This window comes from Venturia canescens, chromosome 1 (assembly GCF_019457755.1).
Source record: "Venturia canescens isolate UGA chromosome 1, ASM1945775v1, whole genome shotgun sequence".
NCBI lineage: Eukaryota > Metazoa > Arthropoda > Insecta > Hymenoptera > Ichneumonidae > Venturia > Venturia canescens.
In genome coordinates, this window is record NC_057421.1 from 30548971 (window position 1) to 30570226 (window position 21256).

The window sequence follows — 21256 nt, forward strand, 5'->3', positions numbered from 1 at the left end:
GGTCTCTCTCGTCCGTGAACTTTCTAATCCGGAATATATTTACTCGCGATTAATGAGCATTTTGTTGCATGGAATGTGATGGGAAATCAAATAAAAAGGAAAAACGGTGGGCCCCTTTTTTTCTCAAGTATCAACGAACGCGAGTCGCCACAGATATTTGGCACGACGAAGGAACAATGTTGCTGGGCGACGAATTCATATATTTCGTCCGGCAAAACACAAACTATGGAACGATGCGTTGGAAATTCAAATTTTATTCAACGTTTGTTTACGTCGCGGCTAGAAAAAGCGTATTTACGTGGCAATGAGAAGAGTGAGAGGTTGCCTACGATTGAATTAACGAATCATTAGCATGTACGACAAACAGTCTTTCAATTACAGTTGTGTAGGAACGCTGAAGCGTTTCTTCACGATCGAATCAAACGTTCGTCGTCAGAGTTATGGCATGTTGATATCATTCGAAAATGGACAATTTTCAAAATTCAATCACATTTCATTTTCTTTTTTCGAAGTTTCTTATTTAAGGAGGGTGGATCACGAAATCAAAATAATCAGAATTTGATAAAATTTGGTGATAACATTCTTTGGCATCAAATATACAAATACAATTTTTTTCAAATTTTTTTACCACGTGGTTATCGAATAATTGAGCGTTAAATCGAAGTTCTTATGCACGAGATGTATAACTGTGGATATGTTAACTCTCTATGCTTATACACGTGAACTTTAGTGTTCAATTACTCGAGAGCTATGCGGTAGAAAAATCTAACAAAAATTATATTGTCTTATATATCTTTAAAGAATAGATTTACCAAATTTTATTAAATTCTTATCATTTTGAAATTCTTAATATTTTTAACATGGTTTAGCATGGCAACATTGTATCGTCGCGATCCACCGTCCTTAACAATTTTTTGTCATTGGACCCAGAAAAATCTCAGGTTTTGGGGTGGCCATCCCACTCCCGAAAGAATGCATTTCGTAACACCCTGAGCGTTCAAAAAGAAAATAATTTCTGACATTTCGAAAAGAGAAAATGTGTGGAAAATCTCGTAAAGTCGACCAGTCTGTCCGAGACACTGCGTTGTTTCGGAAGAAAATACAATTTCTTGGCAATTGCGTGGCAAACGAGCCCCGAAGGTGAAAATACTTGGGTCATTGAATTGTAATTTTTAAAGCGTAGCGTGTACTCGACGCGCACAAAAATATCTCGGCGTTTCATAATAGTTTCTTCATTTCCCAGGATTGTTATGTCGACAGTGGATTGGGAGAGACGTAAACACCGCATTTTCCAACGGAGCCTCTGCTGCTCAATCTATTAGTGTCATTAAACTCGATTCGCTTCAATCGTCAACGCAACACTCGTAAAATGTTATCATTTTATTGCACTTACTCTGCGCTCACGGGCATTGAAAAAGGAGCCGAATTCAAACGAAAACAATGACAATGGAAAACAACAATTCGTCACTTACGCTATCTGTGAGAGTAAAGAATATTGATGAAAAAAAGCTTTTCTCTGTCAACGTTTTAATCGATAAAAAACACCCTCCAAGTAGCGATAACAGACGTAAACATCGTACGAGTCACCGAACGATAGACGACACGAGACTCAATTGTCTAACGTCTGCAAGATTAATCGAGGGAAATGGAACCGAAAAATATTTGATATCAATTCGTTTTCATTCACTATCGGCCATTGCAACGGTGATTCAATAGCTACATCAGAAGCGATTTTCCAGCAATTTATAAAAACGAAATATTGCTCCAGAATGGACGCATGATTAGTACGATTGAGATTTCTGGGCGTTGCTTCGAGAGACTCCAAAATTTCAGGGCGTCATTTTACGAAAATTGAGTAAAAAAATGAGTAGGTGAAAAAATGTAAAAATCGTTTTACCTTGCCAAGTTGTTCTTCGTGCGGGGTTTCAACCCCATACGCCGGGACGCGTTCTCCAGTGAAGCTGTTTGTATGCGTTAAGGGACGTTTAACACCGCTGATGTGTGACATGGCAGCGGGTCCTCGTTGGGCCCGGTCCTTTTTCTTAACGATTCTCGCATCCGCGCCCGTTGCAGCGGCCACTGCATCCTCGATCCGTAAAGATGGCAAATCAAGCTCTTGCTGCTTGTCTAATTATTCCGAGGCATCACCGGGCACCGAGACAAAAGACAAAAAAACAAACGCACGTGTCAATAAACATTCGTTGTGTTTGATCGAAGATTAGAAACGACATGTATGCTAATAATAATCAAAGTGAGAGAAATAACAAACGGAGCATTATGTTAATCGCGCTTAGTCGTGTCGCCGATTACACTACTCACTCAGTGTCTCGGATAATAAATTTAATTATAAAATGCATATGAGCATTTCCATTGTTTCCCTCTCAATTTGCCACAGGGATCGATAAACCTGTACTCAGTTTTTTAGTATAATTATATAATCAGTTATTATTTTTTTCGTATCTACACTGAGAAAAAAAATGTCTTTAGTTGATATTTTTGTTGCTTGATCTAACTAACATACGCTTGCGATAAATAAGGAATAGTTCATTTATCCGAATCACTAAATTTTTGTTTATGTGAATTAACTAAACGAGTGAAACCAAATCTTTTGTTCGAAGAACTCGAAACATTTGTTCATTTCTACTTAATTCACATACACTTTTATGATATATTTATTTGAATATAAAGTAACGAAGTACCTAAACGGTTTTGTTGAGGATGACAAATATTTTGTAAATCAAATCATACTGGTCAGTTCAATATAACCCAAAATTTGTTGTAACACGATTTGTAGAAAATAACAAATAATTTTGATGGTCCGATTTTTTCTTCGTGTAGCTTAACTAAATCTTATCGATGACGAATCAAATAAATTGTTGTCTATAAAAATGTCTACCTCGAAAGAAAGTTCAGTATATTTTATATGTATATAATTTAGCTAAACAGATTTTCTTATTTCTTAACTTATTTCTTATATTATTTCTTAACTAACCAACTAAATTTCTGTCTGATCAAATAGTTGATTTTCTTTATTTCAGCTTTGGTAGGAAAAACTTTTTTTTATATGTATTCTTAGTTTTCGGATGCGTTAAGCAACAAAATATGAAGTTAAAGTAACCCAAATGTCATCACATAATCCTCAATTTCGTTAATCCAAATCGCTATCTATTTGAATCGTTATCTAAATATTTTGTGAAATTTAATAAACATTTTGTCGTCCGTATGGGATTAAATATTTTAGTTAAATTGAACATTTTTCAAGTGTTTCAACCGAATTTTTTTCTCAGAGTAATAAGTTTATATGATCATTTGACACGTGGATAAATTTGTGAGAAAAAGTCGCACGTGGTGCGGGGTTGAAATTCATCGTCGCGATATTTGCTCCGGTGAGGTTTGATCCAGCATTTTCATCTCGGATTAAACCTCACGATGTCACGAAGAGGGAACGTGATGAATCGTCTAAGTGGATTTGTTTCCAATAGAAATATATTAGAATTGTTCAAGAGTCCGTGTCGAATCGCTTCGCACTATAGTATTCGTCATCTTAGCATTTATAGAACCGACGTTTCGATCGGTTTATCATATTGCTTATGTTTAATCTCTGGGCCTTTATCAATTTTTTGAACCATCGGTTTTTTCGTACGTGATACGCCATCGAGCGACTTCGTAAAGTGGCATTTTCTCTGTCAAAGTATCAAAAAATGCATTTTGAAATTTTTTCCCATTTGGGATGTTCCAATCGACCTCAAACAATATTGCACTATTAACGCAATTATTTTGATATATTTTGGTTGAAAAAAAAAACACCGATGGATCGAACTCACAAAGTTTTTATCGCAGGCCCTTGTAATTATAGTGAGCTTCCCTTAACTCAGTTAAAAAGTCTTTCAATTTCTTTAAACAAAGGATAATGAGGATCGTTAAACACTTGCAGTATTCAGGAATATCATTTGAAGCGCGTAATTCGTTGAAAGTTTGATAGAAAAATCATCGAGCCTTGTATAAATGGCTAAATATAGAGCATGGAGCATGGCACGCGAATGCTATAATTATCGATGGAAAATCGAGAGCGCGTACACTAGAATCGTTGACGACAATAAAAAGAAGGCCAAACGCGACTTTCACCGCGCACGCGACGTTTGCTGATGACGTGCAACGAAACATGCTGGTATAGAGAGAAACGCCGTCGTATCGACATGCGTTTGTGTAATAACCACTTCGCAATTCGTCGGTCATTAGCACCGTGAAAATCATTGTGTATCGTGTGAAATTGCGTTGACTCACCGAGGAAAGTGCTGCAGATGTACTCGGAGATTTGATTCCCGGATTTCGACGATTCCGAGAAATGTGAAAGCTCCTTGTTCAGCATCCTCTTGAACTGTAATCATAAAAGAATGAAAAAAAAAAAATGATTAAACGATTGTTAATAAAAATATGAATTCGTCGGTTTTTATGTAATCGAATGAGGTTAAAGAGAATCGTCGATATTTTAAATATTATTATCGACAAAAATTTCAATGATTCCAACATTTCTCATTGTTTACAAATAGTTGTCGAAACGGATTTCGTGGACGATGTTTGAAAACAAGTTGACTCTACGTAATCGCTCTTCAGATTTTTGTTCAAGGTCTAAACACCTCGAAAATAAAAAAAAAAATATGGATGCAGCATATCGAGAAAAGATTGGTGAGAAATGAGCTACGAGTTATTTGATAATTGAGTGCAACGGGGTCAGTGACCGCGATTTAAGAATTCCGCATATCTTCGGGTCCGATTGGATTTCTCCTTTTGCGTCTCATTTTAATAAAATTCGTGTTAATTCAAGATATCTTTTTCAGACGCGTACATACGTGTTATCGAGAGCAAAGTCGTTATCGTGTTTAATGGAGAGTGAAAAAGATCTTTTCTTCATTTTTCATATTTCAACACTCCTGTGCGAACTCTTAATTTCGATGGACAATCAATCGCAAGCATTACGTCACGTTCCCCACTGGCTGCTGTACGCCTCTCACATGAATGGCCGTTTCAATAAGTGATTTTTAAACTTATTCGTACACACGTGAAAAATATTCAGTACAGATTATTAAAGTTCATGGAACCGAAGGGTAATGGATTTATTCAGAATTAGATTACTAGTGTAAATGTTTGCATTACTGTTAATTTGTGACGTGTGAGTCGTCCAGATGTGTTTTCAGATAAGCAGCAAAATGGTCGTTTCGAGTTTCATTATAATAAGGTATAAATCGCGTTTTCTTATTCCATACATTATTCTGAAGGAAATCATTTCGCTTTGTCGATTCTATCACCTTGTGGAAACAAAGTTGAATCGATAGCCAGGGTAAGCGTTATTGCCATATCCAACGACTCAACTCTTTTGAAATTAAAAAAAATTGCAAAATTTTATGTTGAAGTGATATTTTACTTTTTTTTAGAATCGTTTTTTTTTTCAAACTCGGTAGAAATATAAAATTTTGCAATTTTTTTTAGGTTTTTATTGATTGATATGGAAGGAAAATACATGAAAATGGGGGAAAAAATTGAAATTTTTGACATTTTTAAATAATTACGATCTTTACGTTGTGCGCAGCTGAGAAATTTCGACTTTGCGCATAAATCATGTACAAATTTTAGTATTTTTCGGATTAAAAAAATGTTTTTGTACTCTTGAAATATCTTTGAAACTGTACCGAGAAGTTGGCTATGCTGAGTTATTTCCGTCTATTTAAAAACATCGCCGAAAACAATCGATTTTTTGGCTCTCCGAAGCAGGATCTTCCCTTAACGAGTTTTACATGCACCGCGATAAAAGTGCTATCACTGCTGCAAGATCATACTTCTAATGAATGAAAATGTAGAATTATGAAACGTACCACGAGCTCAATCGACACAAGGATTTCAATTTCACTTTTGTTATCGTAGATAATTCAAAATCCTGAATAAATCATTTTTTCAGTATAGTTTTTTCAACCTCGCTGAAAAGGGGCTAATCTTGTTAACCCTTTTATCTTCTATAGTGCGAGAGGAAAACTTTCGTGATGGAGAAAATTGAGGTCAGCTTGGTTTTTTTTGCTACGTACGTTGAACGATCTACAATCGATATTTGTCTTCAGTCACCAAATACACGTCACCGATACGTCTTATCTGATATTTCATATATTTTATATCTCTGCGTTCTATATATGAAAGGATCCATCTACGTATATAGATATGAATTGTATAGTCTTTTTTCGTATTAAAAACCTGATTATTTGTGTGGTAATCTGCACCATCTTTTTCTCGGTATTTTTTGTTGCGCCGAACGTCGCATTCAATATTATCTCGTGGTTCCAGCACCATTTCGAGGATTGTGCGTAGAATCGAACGACTTATCAATTGGATAACGAGGCACGAATTTAGAGGTGTGATGAGAAATCGTCGTTTGGAAAATCTCTCGTTCGGAAAACCATAAATTTTGAAGAACTCTCTTTATTTGTGAATAAAAGTAGTTTTTTTTGGATATCCTATCCGTTTACGGTACATGCAAATTCTCGTACGATTCAGCCAAGTAAAAATGCTGATTGCGAGTAGATTTGCATTGAATTTTGGTAAAAACCTCTCAATATTTCAATAACCCAAGAGAATTTATGTCGATGATATTTATATTCTGTCGGAAATCGTTTCCGAATGGGATCCCAACAGTGAATGGTAGCATTGATAACTCTGAGCTGTCGAAAATATTTTAATCGCATTAAAAAACGACCTTCGATATTTCCATTTATGTATTTCGCAAATCTCGAAAAGACGATGCCTCTGAAATTATCATTTTTTTCATCGGCACATATGCATATTCATCGAATATGCACGTTTGGATTAATCGTCGAATCTCGATGTCCGAGTAAAATCTTGTTTTTTTCCTTGTTTTTTATCCAATTGATTCGATGAATTCGCCGAATTTTCAAACGAACGAATTGAGGTTAAATAATTCGTTGTTTATATAATGCGAAATGTTTTTATGAAGCAGACTATCGCGGGTGCTGGTGATAACATGGAGGAAAAACGATGCACAAACCATGTTAATTAGCATCGGAAATGAAATCAAGTCGTTAAAACAGCACACGATAAAGATATTGGGCGCGTGACCCTCTTTCATATTGAAAGACGAATTAAAATGTATACTTTGAAATTTACATACAACAGTAATGAATTATCAAAAGGCTATTCTCGGTCATTGATTTTTCGAACTTTTGTATCGAGCCTAAGATTATGTAGACGGTGAAATAAATATTAATTATTAAATGTCGAGGCAGTGAAAAAATGCTCTCACTCGAAAATTTCAATAAATAAATAAAATTCAAATAAACCTTTTTTCGAAAGAATACAAAAATATGTTTCTATAAGGTTGTCACGTTTTTCAGCACAAGTTCGATCGATTATTCTCGACCTTGAGTGATTTAATGTTTACTCCGAAAAGCTAAGCGTACAGAAATCGTGCATTCGTCTTTTCCGCTATATAAATACTCGAGAAATGGTTTTAATAAAAGGAATTTGTAGAGTAGAAAACAATGAAATTTGTTGAAAAAACAAAAAACATGTGTAACCGATTAGAAACTGAATCTTCATGTTTTTTTAAGATCTTTCACGAAGTTGAATACTCTTCCATTTGTTTCGCGTATTTCGATCCAGTTAATACAAACGCAGGAACGATTCCGCATTTCTCAAAATAGAAACGAATACATGCATGGCAAGAAGAATTCATTTTTTTCGTCAATTGATTGTTATTATCACGGCTATGAACTTCAGCGTCTTGCGAACTAATATCGGACGAGGTCGTATTTGGTTACAGAAGTGAGCAAGTTTATGTAATGTGCAATTTCCACGGAGAGAAACACAATATTAGTTCAGCGAAGGTCTTGGCACATCAACTGCTCTTCGGATGCGTACGATAAACAAATTTTACGATTGTTGTGCAAAGATCCCTGAGTTTTGTCCTCGATCGTTCGTTATTAGGCTTCTCAAGGAAGGGTCCAATAAATTCTGCTGCGTTTTCAGACCTTGTTGCATTAATAACCTCATTCTTACGAGAGTTATATTTCGCACATGCGAATGCTTTGGCTTCTCGAAAAAGCCAACGTACACTTTTTTAATGCAAAAAAAGCAGAGTTTAGAAATTCAGCTGAATCTAGAATAGGCGATGTTGGAATTTCGGTATTTTACCTGAACCGCCATAATACTGGCCATGTCCGCAAGATCGGCGAGAGTTCGCAGATAGTGAAAATATCCGGGAGTATCCTCGACGCTACGAGTCTCGATTTCACTTGTCGACTGACGAACCATTTTATTATTCACCTACGATTTGTTCACTTCGGTGGTAACGGTAACTATTATCCCCCGCTTTTATAAAATCGCGAATTGTAATCCTGCAATGCAGGCTTGTTGGTGAGTCGCACTATCGAAGAGATAAAGGCGCACACGACAGAGTTGCAACGACCACTGTAATGGGGACTTGCGAAGAGTTTTCAGTATTTATTTATCGACGACAGGGCTACGAACGATATTCGTTCAGCGCTTTTGGGCTCTGCGTTCCCGAAGGTAACTGGCACTGGTACCGGAAGATGAGACGCTCTTCGGCGCCCTCTTCGATTTCTGATCCGAGAGCAAATCAAACGATCCGCCGTTCCAACGAGAACAAATTTCGAAGCGAATTTCAATTGTGGGCACGAACTTTGCCGTTGGAATGATGACCGTCTTGATTGTTGGGGAGCAGCGATGATATTTAAATCCAGTAACACTTTTGTCCGTTGCTGCCACCAATTATAACGACTCCTCCACGATTTGATTTATTGTAAGAGTGTCTCGATTCCAAAGTCTCGGATGCTTGATCACGAAAGCCCAAACCGGAAAGATATCCGAGGGAAATAAAAAAACACAAATATTCGTAAGATCCGATTATTCATTTTCATTAACAATCATACGCGAATGCTCCTCGCGATTGCACGAATCGACTCCTTCTTGTTCCACTGTTCAAAGTGATCTACGTGCCGGCTCGTGCCGCGAGGCTTTTATCAGCCACTTACGGTTCTCTTCCTCTCTCCCGGTAACCCTCTCCCTCATCCCCTCCTCACAGGCAATTGAGTACCATCCGCGCACTCCACAGATATATAAAACTGTTAACAAAGATCTCATGTACCACTCATACCGCTTAAGCATCAGGAGTGGGAATGGATGAGATGCTCGTAACACACGTTGGATCTCTTGGAGCAAGCCTTCGCAGCTTTTTCTTCTTACAGCGAGAACGAGAAAACAAAAAACGTTTATTCGTAATAAACGTTTCGCGCTGGGGAGAGGGAAACGAGAAGCTTTTTCTTTCCTGGCAGATAGCGTGTGTCATGAGTTTTTCGACGTATGGCATAAAATTTCATGCTTTTTTTTTGTCTTTTTACAGCTCACCAAAATTTTATTGGTATCGTAGAACTGTTTATTTTCGAAAGCTTTTCGTATCATCAATCTCCTTCAAAGAGCCATTTTAACTGCTTTTTGTAGAACACTCTTTCTTGGTTTTTTGCACATGAGAGTTTTTAGTTCTGCACCATGTGGAAATCTGTCTAGAAGGATTGAGCATAAATAGAATTTTTTTCTAGTTCGAACGCTGGCGAATTTTCGATTTTAGTCAATTATTTCCGTGAATTGAATAATCGTTTCAGCCAGCTTAGATTTCATTTGTTTTTCAGAATTCCCCAGTGATTTACTTCCCTGGTATCTTTTCAAGAGAATTTGTATCAGAACGAAGAGTAGATTATTTAACCTTTTCGACGATTGCTGCTCTTCTTGACATTAAGCCAAATTTTCCTTGTGCAAAAGCCATGATTTTTTCGTATCTCAGCAGTCAAGTTATTTTGATAATTTTATACAAAGATCAATAGGAGTTGAATTATGGCAGAGCAAACGGCACCCAATTGGTCTTGAAGTTTGCACAGTTTCCTATACGACGACGCACTTTTTGTGCTCACAAAATAATGAAATGAGAAAAAAACGAAGCCAAAAAATCGACTATTATTTTCTCTAAAAAACGAAGACCATTCGAAATGAAAGCACATAGGAAAATCACTCTTTTGAAAGGCCAGCACTCAATTTTGACAATGGACTTGAAAAGCTCAAGGTCAACTACTGATCGGGTATAATCTTCTCAACAAATCTCTAGAGAGAATCTTTTCAGATGGATTACTCGATACTTCAATTGTTTCAGGATAATGCCAAACATCGAATGACGAAAATATTTGAAATGAAATCCTACTGGAGATGAAAAACGGTTGACCAATTTCTAATCTTACAAACCAGATGAAAATTTCCTCGCCAATTTCCATTCGGTTATTTTGCGATTCTTGTAAAATCTTCTAAACTAATTGTCAACTATCCATGGTATTTTAACCCATTAAATGGATCGAGTTTGTTGATTGAAAAAATCGAATGAAGCCCGTACTGTTCCAGTTGAGACCACTTCGGTTTTTTTTGTTGAATTTTCGATGAAGTGAATCATGTTAAGCCGTTTTTTCTCGCTCCCGAAACTGGAGACGGTTCATTCATTAACACGTCATTTCATATTCTTCGTACGAGTCTCGCACGTGTAAGACGAGAGAGATTCTACGACTTTTTTCTTGGAATACAAAGAGCCATTTCTCACGATTTATAAATTCTTACGTTGAGACATTTGCTCGCATAAATCAATATTCACGGTTTGTAAACATCATTTCCGTTCTACTTCCCGTCAGTTAATGATTTTTCAAATCTCAAATGTCTTTTCAATCTCGAAATCGTTCGAAATATCAAGCCAAAATATTAAAGTCGATGACGTGGTCTTCGATGTTCCTCCTGTTGTGTTTTTCTTTTCGTTTTTTTCGCGAGACATCAGTTGCATGCCACGAACCGGAATTTTGTCGATTTTCAAGTTTGCAAATGATTCTCGAGTTCTCCGCCACTAAATATACCTCTACAGTGGATCAGGCGATCCTTGCAGACAAAAATGACCCGAAACCATTTGGACTGTTCGGGTTTTGCTCATTCGTATAATTTTGAGAAAAAACAGTCATTTGCTGCTGCTGGCTATTTATTTTGGTTTATATAAAATAAAAGTTTTCACGCAGACGATGTAATTCGACGAAGTGATCGAATTTCTCGAGCTATCTCGAGAGAAGAAAAAAGTACTAAAATTTATCGTCCAGAAAAAAAGAAGCGAAATTGCACATTTTCCGGGTATTTCCCTACTTCACGATTTGAACAAAAATTTTATATTTCTCGAATGCACATCCGTACACTCTCATAGCAATGTATCATTTTTCACTATTAGATACTCCCACATGTCTACAATGACGAAAGTTGATCTTTTCCGGGTCGAGATAAGAGTTAGAGTGACATCTATACATGCAATACGGAGCACAAAAACTGTGCACCGAATCAAGATTCAACATAACCGGAGGGACAATAACAAATATGACTTCGTGGAGAGAATCAAGTAAAAAGTAATTTGCCCGAACAATGCTTCGTTCTGTATAGAAAACTGCAGTTTTTCTCTTTTCATGGTTTTCCAGTGTGAACGTGAGACTGACACAAAATCCTGAACATGTTCAGCGTGGGCATAAAATTATTTCTTTCCGTAGAAGTTTTTTTGTGGAAGGTAATCATTTCCATGAGGCTTCAATTCCTTTGAGATTCAAATAATTCGAGTTTCTTTCTAAAATGTAAAAACGCTGTGTAAAAGTGCGAGGTTTTTCTGTATATATGAAAAAATTTCAACAAAAAACGTTACTCGACTGTGAGCAATTTCGTATTGTTTGATAATTTAATTATAAAAGAAAAATGTTGACACTCGAGCAAAGGAGAGAAACCTTGTAGCCTTTTATGTACTTTCTTATCACGTCAGATAGAACGGAAGCCTGCAGGTGCATGCGGGTAAACATCGAAAACTGCAAAACATCCGTTTTTCTTGGTAATTTTGTCCAAGCGCGCGTTACCAGACGAAAAATAAATTGTTTTGATATAAACAATAAATGTAGGTCATCGAGAAGATGGACAAGTGAAAATTGCGGGTAGACGTGAAGACATAAAATAGACATGAAAAGTGATACCATTGAGAATAACTCAATTGTGAAACGTTCTGTGGCCTGTGTACGGTACACGTAAAAAAAAACGCTGCATCAAAGTGGCCTACGTGTCTTATCGTTGCACTTTTTGCGTCACATTCGAGAAAGAGAATGGAGTGCATTGTCGGGACTGATGCATTTCAATGATGTTTTTCCGCTTTTTTTTCGAATCGACGATCAACTAAACGAAGTAAAATGAAATCAGATAATCACAACTGACGTTTTGCTCACGATAAAAAATCCAATTTTGCCGACTATCCATTGATTTCATAAAGAACTATATTTATTTCAATGTGCATTGTAATTACTTTCCATCTCCTGTCGATCGCGAGAGATTTGAACTACTTTATGTGAAAAAAAAAAAAAAAAAAAAAACAAATGATAAAAAATTGAGTGTAGAGAATGCTTCGAAGATAGAAATCACAATGTCACGATAACGTAGGGTCAAGAATGAATTAATAATTGCCGAAGTCATGCGAGAGTTTCACTAGAGTTGACCGCGATCGTACACTCCAATGCATTTTACAGTACAAAGAATATTAAGAGGATGTTCCCCGATGAGACATTAATTTATACGTATATGTTACATCACGAAGAAATCACGTGTCAGCCTGACTGATTTGATGCATGTGCAGCATCTTTGTTACAGACATGAACTTCTGATTGTTTAGGAAGCCATTTTTAAGAAAAGATTTTTTTTTTTTTTTTTTTTTTTTTTACAAATGAACTATTCCATTCAAATGCACAAAAAAATTGTCAGCAAAAGTTGTAGCGGCGCTCCAGACGGAATTGTTATTCTCTTTCTGTTTATTTGACACTGGGAATCTTCGAAATTATTTGCATACAGCGAAAAAATATGAATGTTTCAAAGGTTCTCTTAAAAAATGCCACTACTTATTTATATTCGTATTTTATAAATGTGTGCTGCCAACAACAGCATCGAACAGCTCTCCTCAGATTATTAGTTTGGCATCTATATCTTCATCGTTCAATGTCAAGATGAGCGCGCACATAATACAAGAGGTATTGATAAGCAGCTAAAAATATTAAAAAAGGCTCAAGTGCAGAGAGCCCGAATCGTTATCAACAAGCGAACTGAAAAATAGAAGCAACTGCTGCGTGACAATAGTATTGAAATATTGCATTTTTGAACTGAGCTTGTTAATAATCATGAGAATTATGCAAAACTTTGTCAACAAAAAGGAACGTTTTATTTTTGAAAATCTGCTGGAACGAAAGTAAATTTGAAATATGTTTAAATAATCAGTGGCTATTGGCGATTCAAAATTTATTAGTATAAGTTAGGACTGAATGAATATCATTGAGCCTACCAATGACACGCGAGCATTTGTTACAGCACAGTGTGAGCTACGGGAGAAACGATTTACGAGTGCCAATACTTGTTTATCCGTACGGGACTAAAAAGGCCTTCCGTACGTCCAGAATTTTCAAAAAATCGATTTTTTTTTACAGATCATTATTCTCTATAGTTTAGGCGTATTTCTGTGGAAGTCGATTGTAAAAATTCCGTATAGATCGAAAGTTATTATGGAAAACGTGACTGCACTGTGAGAGGGCCTGATGCGCACTTGAAACTTTAAATGCGTTTTTTTCAAAACTACTTTTTCTCGCACGGTCCACGTCATAACTCATACAGTTTTTAATATTTTTTTATGTTTTTCTTTTTTTAATATTCGAAATTGTTTTCTCCGTTGAGTCGGATTTTTGATATTGTGATTAAAAAATTTTATAAACATTATTAAAGTGTGAAATTTATGACACAAAATGCACACTTTTTTAAAACTGCCGTAAACTGCGAAATTTTTCGAATTTCAAAAATCCGGCTCGACGGACTACAACTTTATTTTACAAGAATTTTTTTAGGTTTTGCAGATCGATCAACATTAAAAAAAAAAAATGATGCAGACCGCGAAGCAACTTTTTTTTTCATAGTGAGTTTTTCATAGTAAGTTTAAATACTAATAAACAATGCGTAAAAATGATTTTTATTAATTTCTATTGCCATCTCTTCTAAAAACAGTTTTCCTTTTAGCACGTTTTAGGCACTGCTGGCCGTATATGTAAGGAGTTGAATGGAAATATCTATGCAGGAAAATGGGCTACAATCAAAAGTATTGACCCCGGAATAAAAGATATAATTCAAAGGTAAATCTTTCCTTCGACAATATTTATGGAGAACCAAAAGCGTACTTATATTCTGGGTCGGATTATGAATTTGTTGAAAATCCATAAAATCAAATCGCGATTTTGCCACTCAATGATTACGAATGCATGTTTTATGAGCGTATTCTAAACTCCCTGAAAATGTTTGTGTAACACCGTTGTACTCATGAGAATGTGCATCTATTTATTTCGGTAAATATCGGAGGACGTGCCACAGAGATAAAATTAAGAACCGCATTTGTGTTGTATTTTATATCAATGAGAAAGAAAATGTCGCTGGATTTATGCAAATAATTTGGACAATAAAAAAAAAGTAGGAAAAATGATTTTTTGAATCGTTGAAAAGTGGTTCGTCGACCGTTAATATACAAAGCAGACATTGACTCACTGACTCGCAAACTGCGTCTGGAAAATCCTTCATAATTTCTCACCAATTCACTCGATCGTTGTAGTATACAAAGTTCACGGATTTTTCAAAATTGTTTAAAAGTTTTCGAACGGTCGCTGCCACGTGGATTACGAATACTAAATCAACGTGCTCAACCGTTTCGTAACGCATATTTTTCCGACTCTTCGAATGTACGCAAATTGTCACTCGTGATGCACGTGTACAAAACGTGTCGTCATATTTAGGGATGCTATTGAAATTTATAGCGACCTAGTGTCAGATAAAGATCAGTAAAAATGCGCAGTTTTGTAAGCACCCAGACCTCCGCACTCCGCATCAAAGCCCATAGATATTCCATCCTCGTAATCAAAACTCGACGACCTTTAATGACAACCAAGCAACAATATGAATGGAGTTCAATTTTCTTGTAGAAGAATTTATGAAGAATTTATTTATTCTATCAGCTCGACCAATTTTTGTAATTTCGCAAAGACTTTTTTTCTCTGGATTCCAAAATAATCCAGTTTACATTGGTTCGGTTTTTTAATCTCAAATTCTTTCGTTTCACATGCAGCGTGGTTAATGTTATGTTATTTACTGAACAGTAATTGATAAAGTAAGTATCAATAAATATTCTGAGGAGTGCGATTGCAGTTTTAATGTTTTTCACGATTTATTCGCTCATTATAAATGTCAAAGCATGTGAAAAAACGTCATCGAGTTATCTGGAAATTCATGATGAGCCTGATAAGATTTATATGTTTTATGCTGATCAAAGTACAAAGAATAAGTAAACCAGCACGTAACTTGCGACGAGCACGAGACAGCATGCCCGCCGTTTATTAGTTTAATATGAAGATATTGTCAGTATATACGGAGAGAAATTGAATTGCGTTCGTACGGAATCGTGCGTTAGAGACGCGAGAGTTAATTTCGTCGGTCAGTACTCTCGCATCGTCGGCAATTTTTGTTTAACCCGTTCTTGACCTATGTGCGTCACTACAATCTCTCGCTTATCTTTCGAAATAAATTCTCGTGTGAATATTACGACGACGTTGGAATAGAAATACTACAAATTATCGAGCCTATTCTCCCCTTAAAAAATCCTTACGAATTATTTTTATTCCTCTCTTTCAATTAGGCGAGGAAACTGACTTTTGGAAATGTGAAAAATATTATTTCCTAAAGTTATGCGTCGCGATAAAGAATGAAAAATGTAATGAAAAAACTAAGCATTTTTTATGGGATGGCTTAATTGAGAATGATTCACGTGTCAGCTCGCATTCGTACGCTCATTTAATTCAAATCACACGTGTACTTTTCGAGTTGCGAAACCGGTGAGACACGAAGTCTCGTAGAAACGCAACGAGCAATTTATTCATGTCGTGAGACAAGCTTGGATTCCTCCTGTAATTCATGTCATCAGCTTCGAGCGAACTTGTAAATTGGGTGCAAGCAAAATTATAAAAACAAATCGCTATCTTTATTTTTCAAATCTTTTTATTCATTAACCCGTAGACACGACACTAATGCAAATTAGCACCCCAAAAATTTCAAGTGTTTAAAACTTCAAAATTCCTTTTTTCATTTTCGCCATTTTTCTATGACAAAACTATATTTTACAATTTTTTAAATGATTGTAATCGATTACTGAAGAATAGTTACCCCTAAAAAGTCTCGCTGGAAGATTAACTCCACACATTGATGGATGAAAAAAAAATTTTGAAAAGTCCAAGTATAAATTTGCTCTGGTGTGTGGTGAGTGTGAGACCTCAAAGGAAGTGAGGTGTCTGCGGGTTAAAACAAATAATTGAATGCGTTCTAAAAAATATTTAAGTTTCCGAGGAATTATCACGTCCAAAAATTTCAAGTGGTTTGCTAAAAATCCCGACGGATTTCCTGGGACGATTATTTGAAGGTAGTTTGGGAATGAATGAAAGTGGATCCTGAGAAGTGGCTCGTCTGCCTCTTTTATATAACGAAATGCTGACGAGTCTTCTTTTGACTCTGTATTGCTCGCGCAGCTTCTCCAAGAAAAATCGAGTTTATTTGTTCAATTGAATTCAAAGGATCAGAGAATTCGTGGTGCTTGCGTAATGATAAATGTGCGTGTATCATACGAGAAAGTTTAGCTCAGGGTTAAGCATTGAACCAAAAGATTGACGCGCGAGCATCGCTCCGATCAGATTTGCGATACTCTCAGCAGGTTTTTACCAATCTGTATGAACCCACATTTACGTTCTACCGAGTCAACGACAAGTATAAACAATGGAACCGCGCGCATTGCCCATGGGCAAGCAGTGTAATTGTTCTGAGGAAAATCGATCGGGAAAACCCATCGCACTCTCGTCATTTCTCTTGTAGCACATTCTGCTAACGGATGTTTGCTTATACATTAAAATATTATGATCATCCTGTCAACTCGTGACATGCAGGTCAACCATCATCCCCGTTTCTAACGACGCACAATATTGATAGAAATTTATTTAAATAATGCTGTGCGAACAATAAAAAACTCGAAAAAATGTTACACGTTTAGAGACAGTCAGCATAAATGCGATTTATAATGCATTTTTCTATTCTGCTGAATAATTACCAAAGAAAAATAAGTCAGTTAACTATCTGTACTGAAATCTTTTTAACAGTTTCGTTTTGTTGTTCAGACAAAAGGTTTGCATGTTTTTGACGTAGCGTTGTACGATAACAAAATATTCTGTTTGTCTCTGAAAATGCGAATGACTAAACATTTTTTTGCTTCCCAAGAAAAATCACTGTGTACATGACAAAATATGCTTCCGTAAGGAACAATCTTTTTGTTATTTCAATAGCACGAATAATTTAAACCGGAATATTTGGAGGTACAAAAGTTTAGTTAGCTGATTAAATATCCTGAAAAATCAAGCAAATATCGATAGTTGTAGCAACAAAATGTTTTTTTGAGCCATTTTCTCAAGATACAACCAAAGATCTGTAGACCTCAACTGCGACATGAGAAGTACGAATAATCAATGGTTGAATCAACAAAATAAATTTTGACCAAATGAACTGTTTTCAGTGCAGTAACAGCCAACTCATCGGTAATATAAAATATAATAAATCTATAATTTTCAGCGGTTTTGAAGAATAATCGATGCGCAATTGTAATTCCGAAAAAAAGAGTTGAAAAGAGTCTCCATGGATCTCTATCGAATATTCGCGTCAATGCTTAATGTGGGGAAAACCTCCGGTAGTCAGAACAAAAACTTGTGTACAATAGCTGGGATATTTATCTGGCAGGTGACAATCATTTTTGTTGAGTGTTACGCTCGTAAAACTTTTTGTTAATACTTATCAAGATGCTATCGTCGTTTTTGTGAAGCCGGAAGAGATGCTTTGGCTGAGATAACAATGCGAAGGTTAGCCAATAACCTGATACACAAATGTAAGCTCCGACGCAAGGATCAATAAATAGATAAATCACTAATTCGTATCAATGAATGATATCACGGTATTGTGATATTTACGGTGGATTGCGATAAACGATTGATGGTGATGGGGAAGGCAGAAGTGTGTTCGGGAAACGAGGAAAAATGGATGAATTTTGAAAAGAACGAGACGACTCGCTTCAGAGTCGGTGTCTCTATTTTTTGCTTTCTTTCGAGAGAACTTTTAAATGTTTTATCAGACATTTATTCGATTTCAATCGAATTTCAAGTTTGCTTGCATTGAAAATGGATAAATTTGTACTTTTTCAAACTATTTCAGTAATCAAGCAATTTGCAGTCTCAGATAAAGTGAAACAAGTTTCGTAACGTGTATTTGAATAAAGAGAAAATTTCGACTAATTATATTTATGCTTTGGGGAGTAGTGCGACGAATTTGGACTCGACCACGATGCTGACCGAAGCCCTACGAAACGAACAAACAACTTTCAAGCGTACATCTACAGAGTTTTACGTTGCTTGTAATTTGGTTTCGCTCTTAAAACTTTAGTGTGCAATCGTTATTCGATGACGTACGTGGGTCACCGTATGTTCTCGCTTACGTTGGAGTAGTCGAAACTACGTGACTAACGACAAGTACACACTTTGACCGTCCATCGTTGAGAATCGATAGGACGAACGAATCGATACTCAGTAACTGGAGCAATCTCGAATACGTCGTCACACGTATATATGCTGCATCGTACTTGTCTGAGAGACAGGAAACTTCAATATAACATGACTTTGTATGCAAACTGAGCTGTGGTAATGAGAATCACGAAGGGAAATTAGCATCGGTGATTGAAAAAGAACGAATGCGTTGATCCACGTTTTTTCGATGATTCTTTTCTCAACGCTACGCTCATTCCACGAATTTTCTTTATTTTGCAGTCAAATGTTACAGCGAGAGCTCACATTCAAAAAGTACTTTGAAGTATATATACGAGTGTGTTTTTCTTCGTAAATAACGGCGTTCTTCAAACTTTTGTGCCTTCACGTGCACGTTTCCGTATAACAAACGAATGAGTCATTGACGAAGAGATTGATTCGCGATGAATTGAATTATTTTCCAACCCCTGGTTTTATCGAGGTGAAAACACCGCTGCGAAGACAGAATTTGTTACGAAAATTAATGTCTTTTGAATGCACCATCGGAAACGTTTCGTTCGGACTGGTCAAATTAATGAATTCAGGACGCCGTGGTCATCCATTTATAACTTTATTATAATATACGAATAGCGGACTAATTTGGTGGAGCGAATCCAATAATCCAGGATCGTATGAAAGAACCGGATATAGATACTTACGTTTAAACGGAAAACCGTAAATTCTAAAGGCAGCGACATTTCAGGAATAGATTCCGCATGATAATTATTTCAATGTGATTCATGCACGGTGTTCTCTTATAAAAGCTCACTGTATAATTATAAGTGTTGATCGATCACGTGTACACTATTAACATTTTTCTTCATCCAGGAATTCTCGGAATTACTGATTGTGGACTGTTTTTTGTGATGAAAATTCAATTTTCATGTTCTTTGAATCGTGCTTCGAATGTCTTGTACTTTTGGGATCCGTTAGAGGGCGCGTGATGATGAACTTTGTGGCGGCTTTGACCTCCCCTCCATCTTTAAAATGACAAAAGCGCCTCTCGCGACAGAAAAAGAAAATTTATCTCTAGTCTTCGAGATTAACCCCCGCCATATTGAGAGAGAAATAATAACAGCTCCCAAAAAAACGTGTTCATTACAATAAAAGGTGTAAACCGTGAAAATATTAGTGAATTATTTACTCCTTCCCTTGTGAAACAAATAAATTGTGGATGAAAAAGCCACATCTGAAAAGTGTTCCCGGTGCTCGGTGCTCGAGTGGTACAATACAAAATAAGATATTTGCCGATGTAAAATGTATTTGATGGAAATTCTCGAAAATGATGTATCCTCTTATTCATTTAAAAAGCTAACGTATTTAAGGGCGGGGTAACGTTAATTCGGTGAAAGAAATTTTAATAATTTTTTTATAGACGCTACAGATTATAAACATTTATTTTATTGATTGTGAGATCGTAATACAATATATGAAAAAGATCTCCTGAATTTTGAAAACTCGAATATAAACGATTAACTCGACGGTAGCAGAGACACTTTGGAAAAAAGTTGTCCACCGGTGAACAGTGTAAATCGAAATCTTCTCGACCGATCCCTTTTGAAATTTGGCATGTTACTTCCTTACACAATTGACCAGGTATCTGGGAGAGCTTTTTTCCAATTTTCCATAATTATTAATTTTACAATAACGAAAGGGCTCATTTTTAAGGCGAAAATCAGTGTTTTCACTTCTAAGTGTCACAAAAAATGTAAAAATGGAAAGAAAAAAAAAATGGATCACGCCAATTTTGTCTCTCCTCCGTTTCCTTCTCATTGTAGTAATTTCCACAAAATTTAGCTTCAAAACTTGATCCTTCTCTCTCAAATTGCGTCAAATGAGATTGCTATTATGGTCCCTTAAAAATTGAACAATTTATCCCAAGTAGTACAATAATGTGAACGCTCGTCAAAAGAAAATGGCTACATCGTTTGTCACTCAAATAAGGACGACTTGCATGGAAGGGTCAGAATGACTCTCAGGCTATCTAACAATCGCAATAGAGTTACGTAAAAATTCGACTAAAAAATTATTCAGATATAAACATATAAAGAATCGGTGGATCGAGGATTTATACAACAAATAAAACGCATTTTTGCACAAGCTCTTTAAGCCAAAATCCTTAACAACGTGAGCTTAAATTCTGACCCACATTTCGAGTCGGAGAATTTAACTTTTTCTCGTCAGACTCAGACGAGATTACGAATCATTGAGATAATGCAAGCTCAAGTAACACGTATACTTCCGCAACGAGTAGAGATTGTGTAAAAAATGCATGGGACCAATCTAGCAGGGCATCAAAGTTTCTGTGTAAAAAAGTTCGGACTGGTAAATATTTATTTTTAGTAGTTTACTCCTGGGAGTGGTTCGAAAACCCGCCTGGAGTCGAGGGTTGGGCTCAAGGCGAGCATTTTAAGGTATTTTTACGATCGACAACATATACATGCGCGTAAGGAAGAGTGGGG

The 21256-nt window shown here is 36.2% G+C and overlaps 1 protein-coding gene across 19 annotated transcripts in view; it reads right to left on the bottom strand.

The window, feature by feature from the left end:
• Nucleotides 1-21256, bottom strand: part of dnc (phosphodiesterase dunce) — a 423146-nt gene that overhangs the window by 8602 nt on the left and 393288 nt on the right. For all 19 annotated transcript variants that reach the window (XM_043424758.1, XM_043424775.1, XM_043424768.1 and 16 more), the window contains 2 exons: nucleotides 4285-4378; nucleotides 1898-2127 (listed from right to left, as the gene is read on the bottom strand). In XM_043424758.1, the coding sequence (XP_043280693.1) occupies nucleotides 1898-2127; nucleotides 4285-4378 (324 nt within the window). The remainder of the gene's footprint in view (nucleotides 1-1897; nucleotides 2128-4284; nucleotides 4379-21256) is intronic.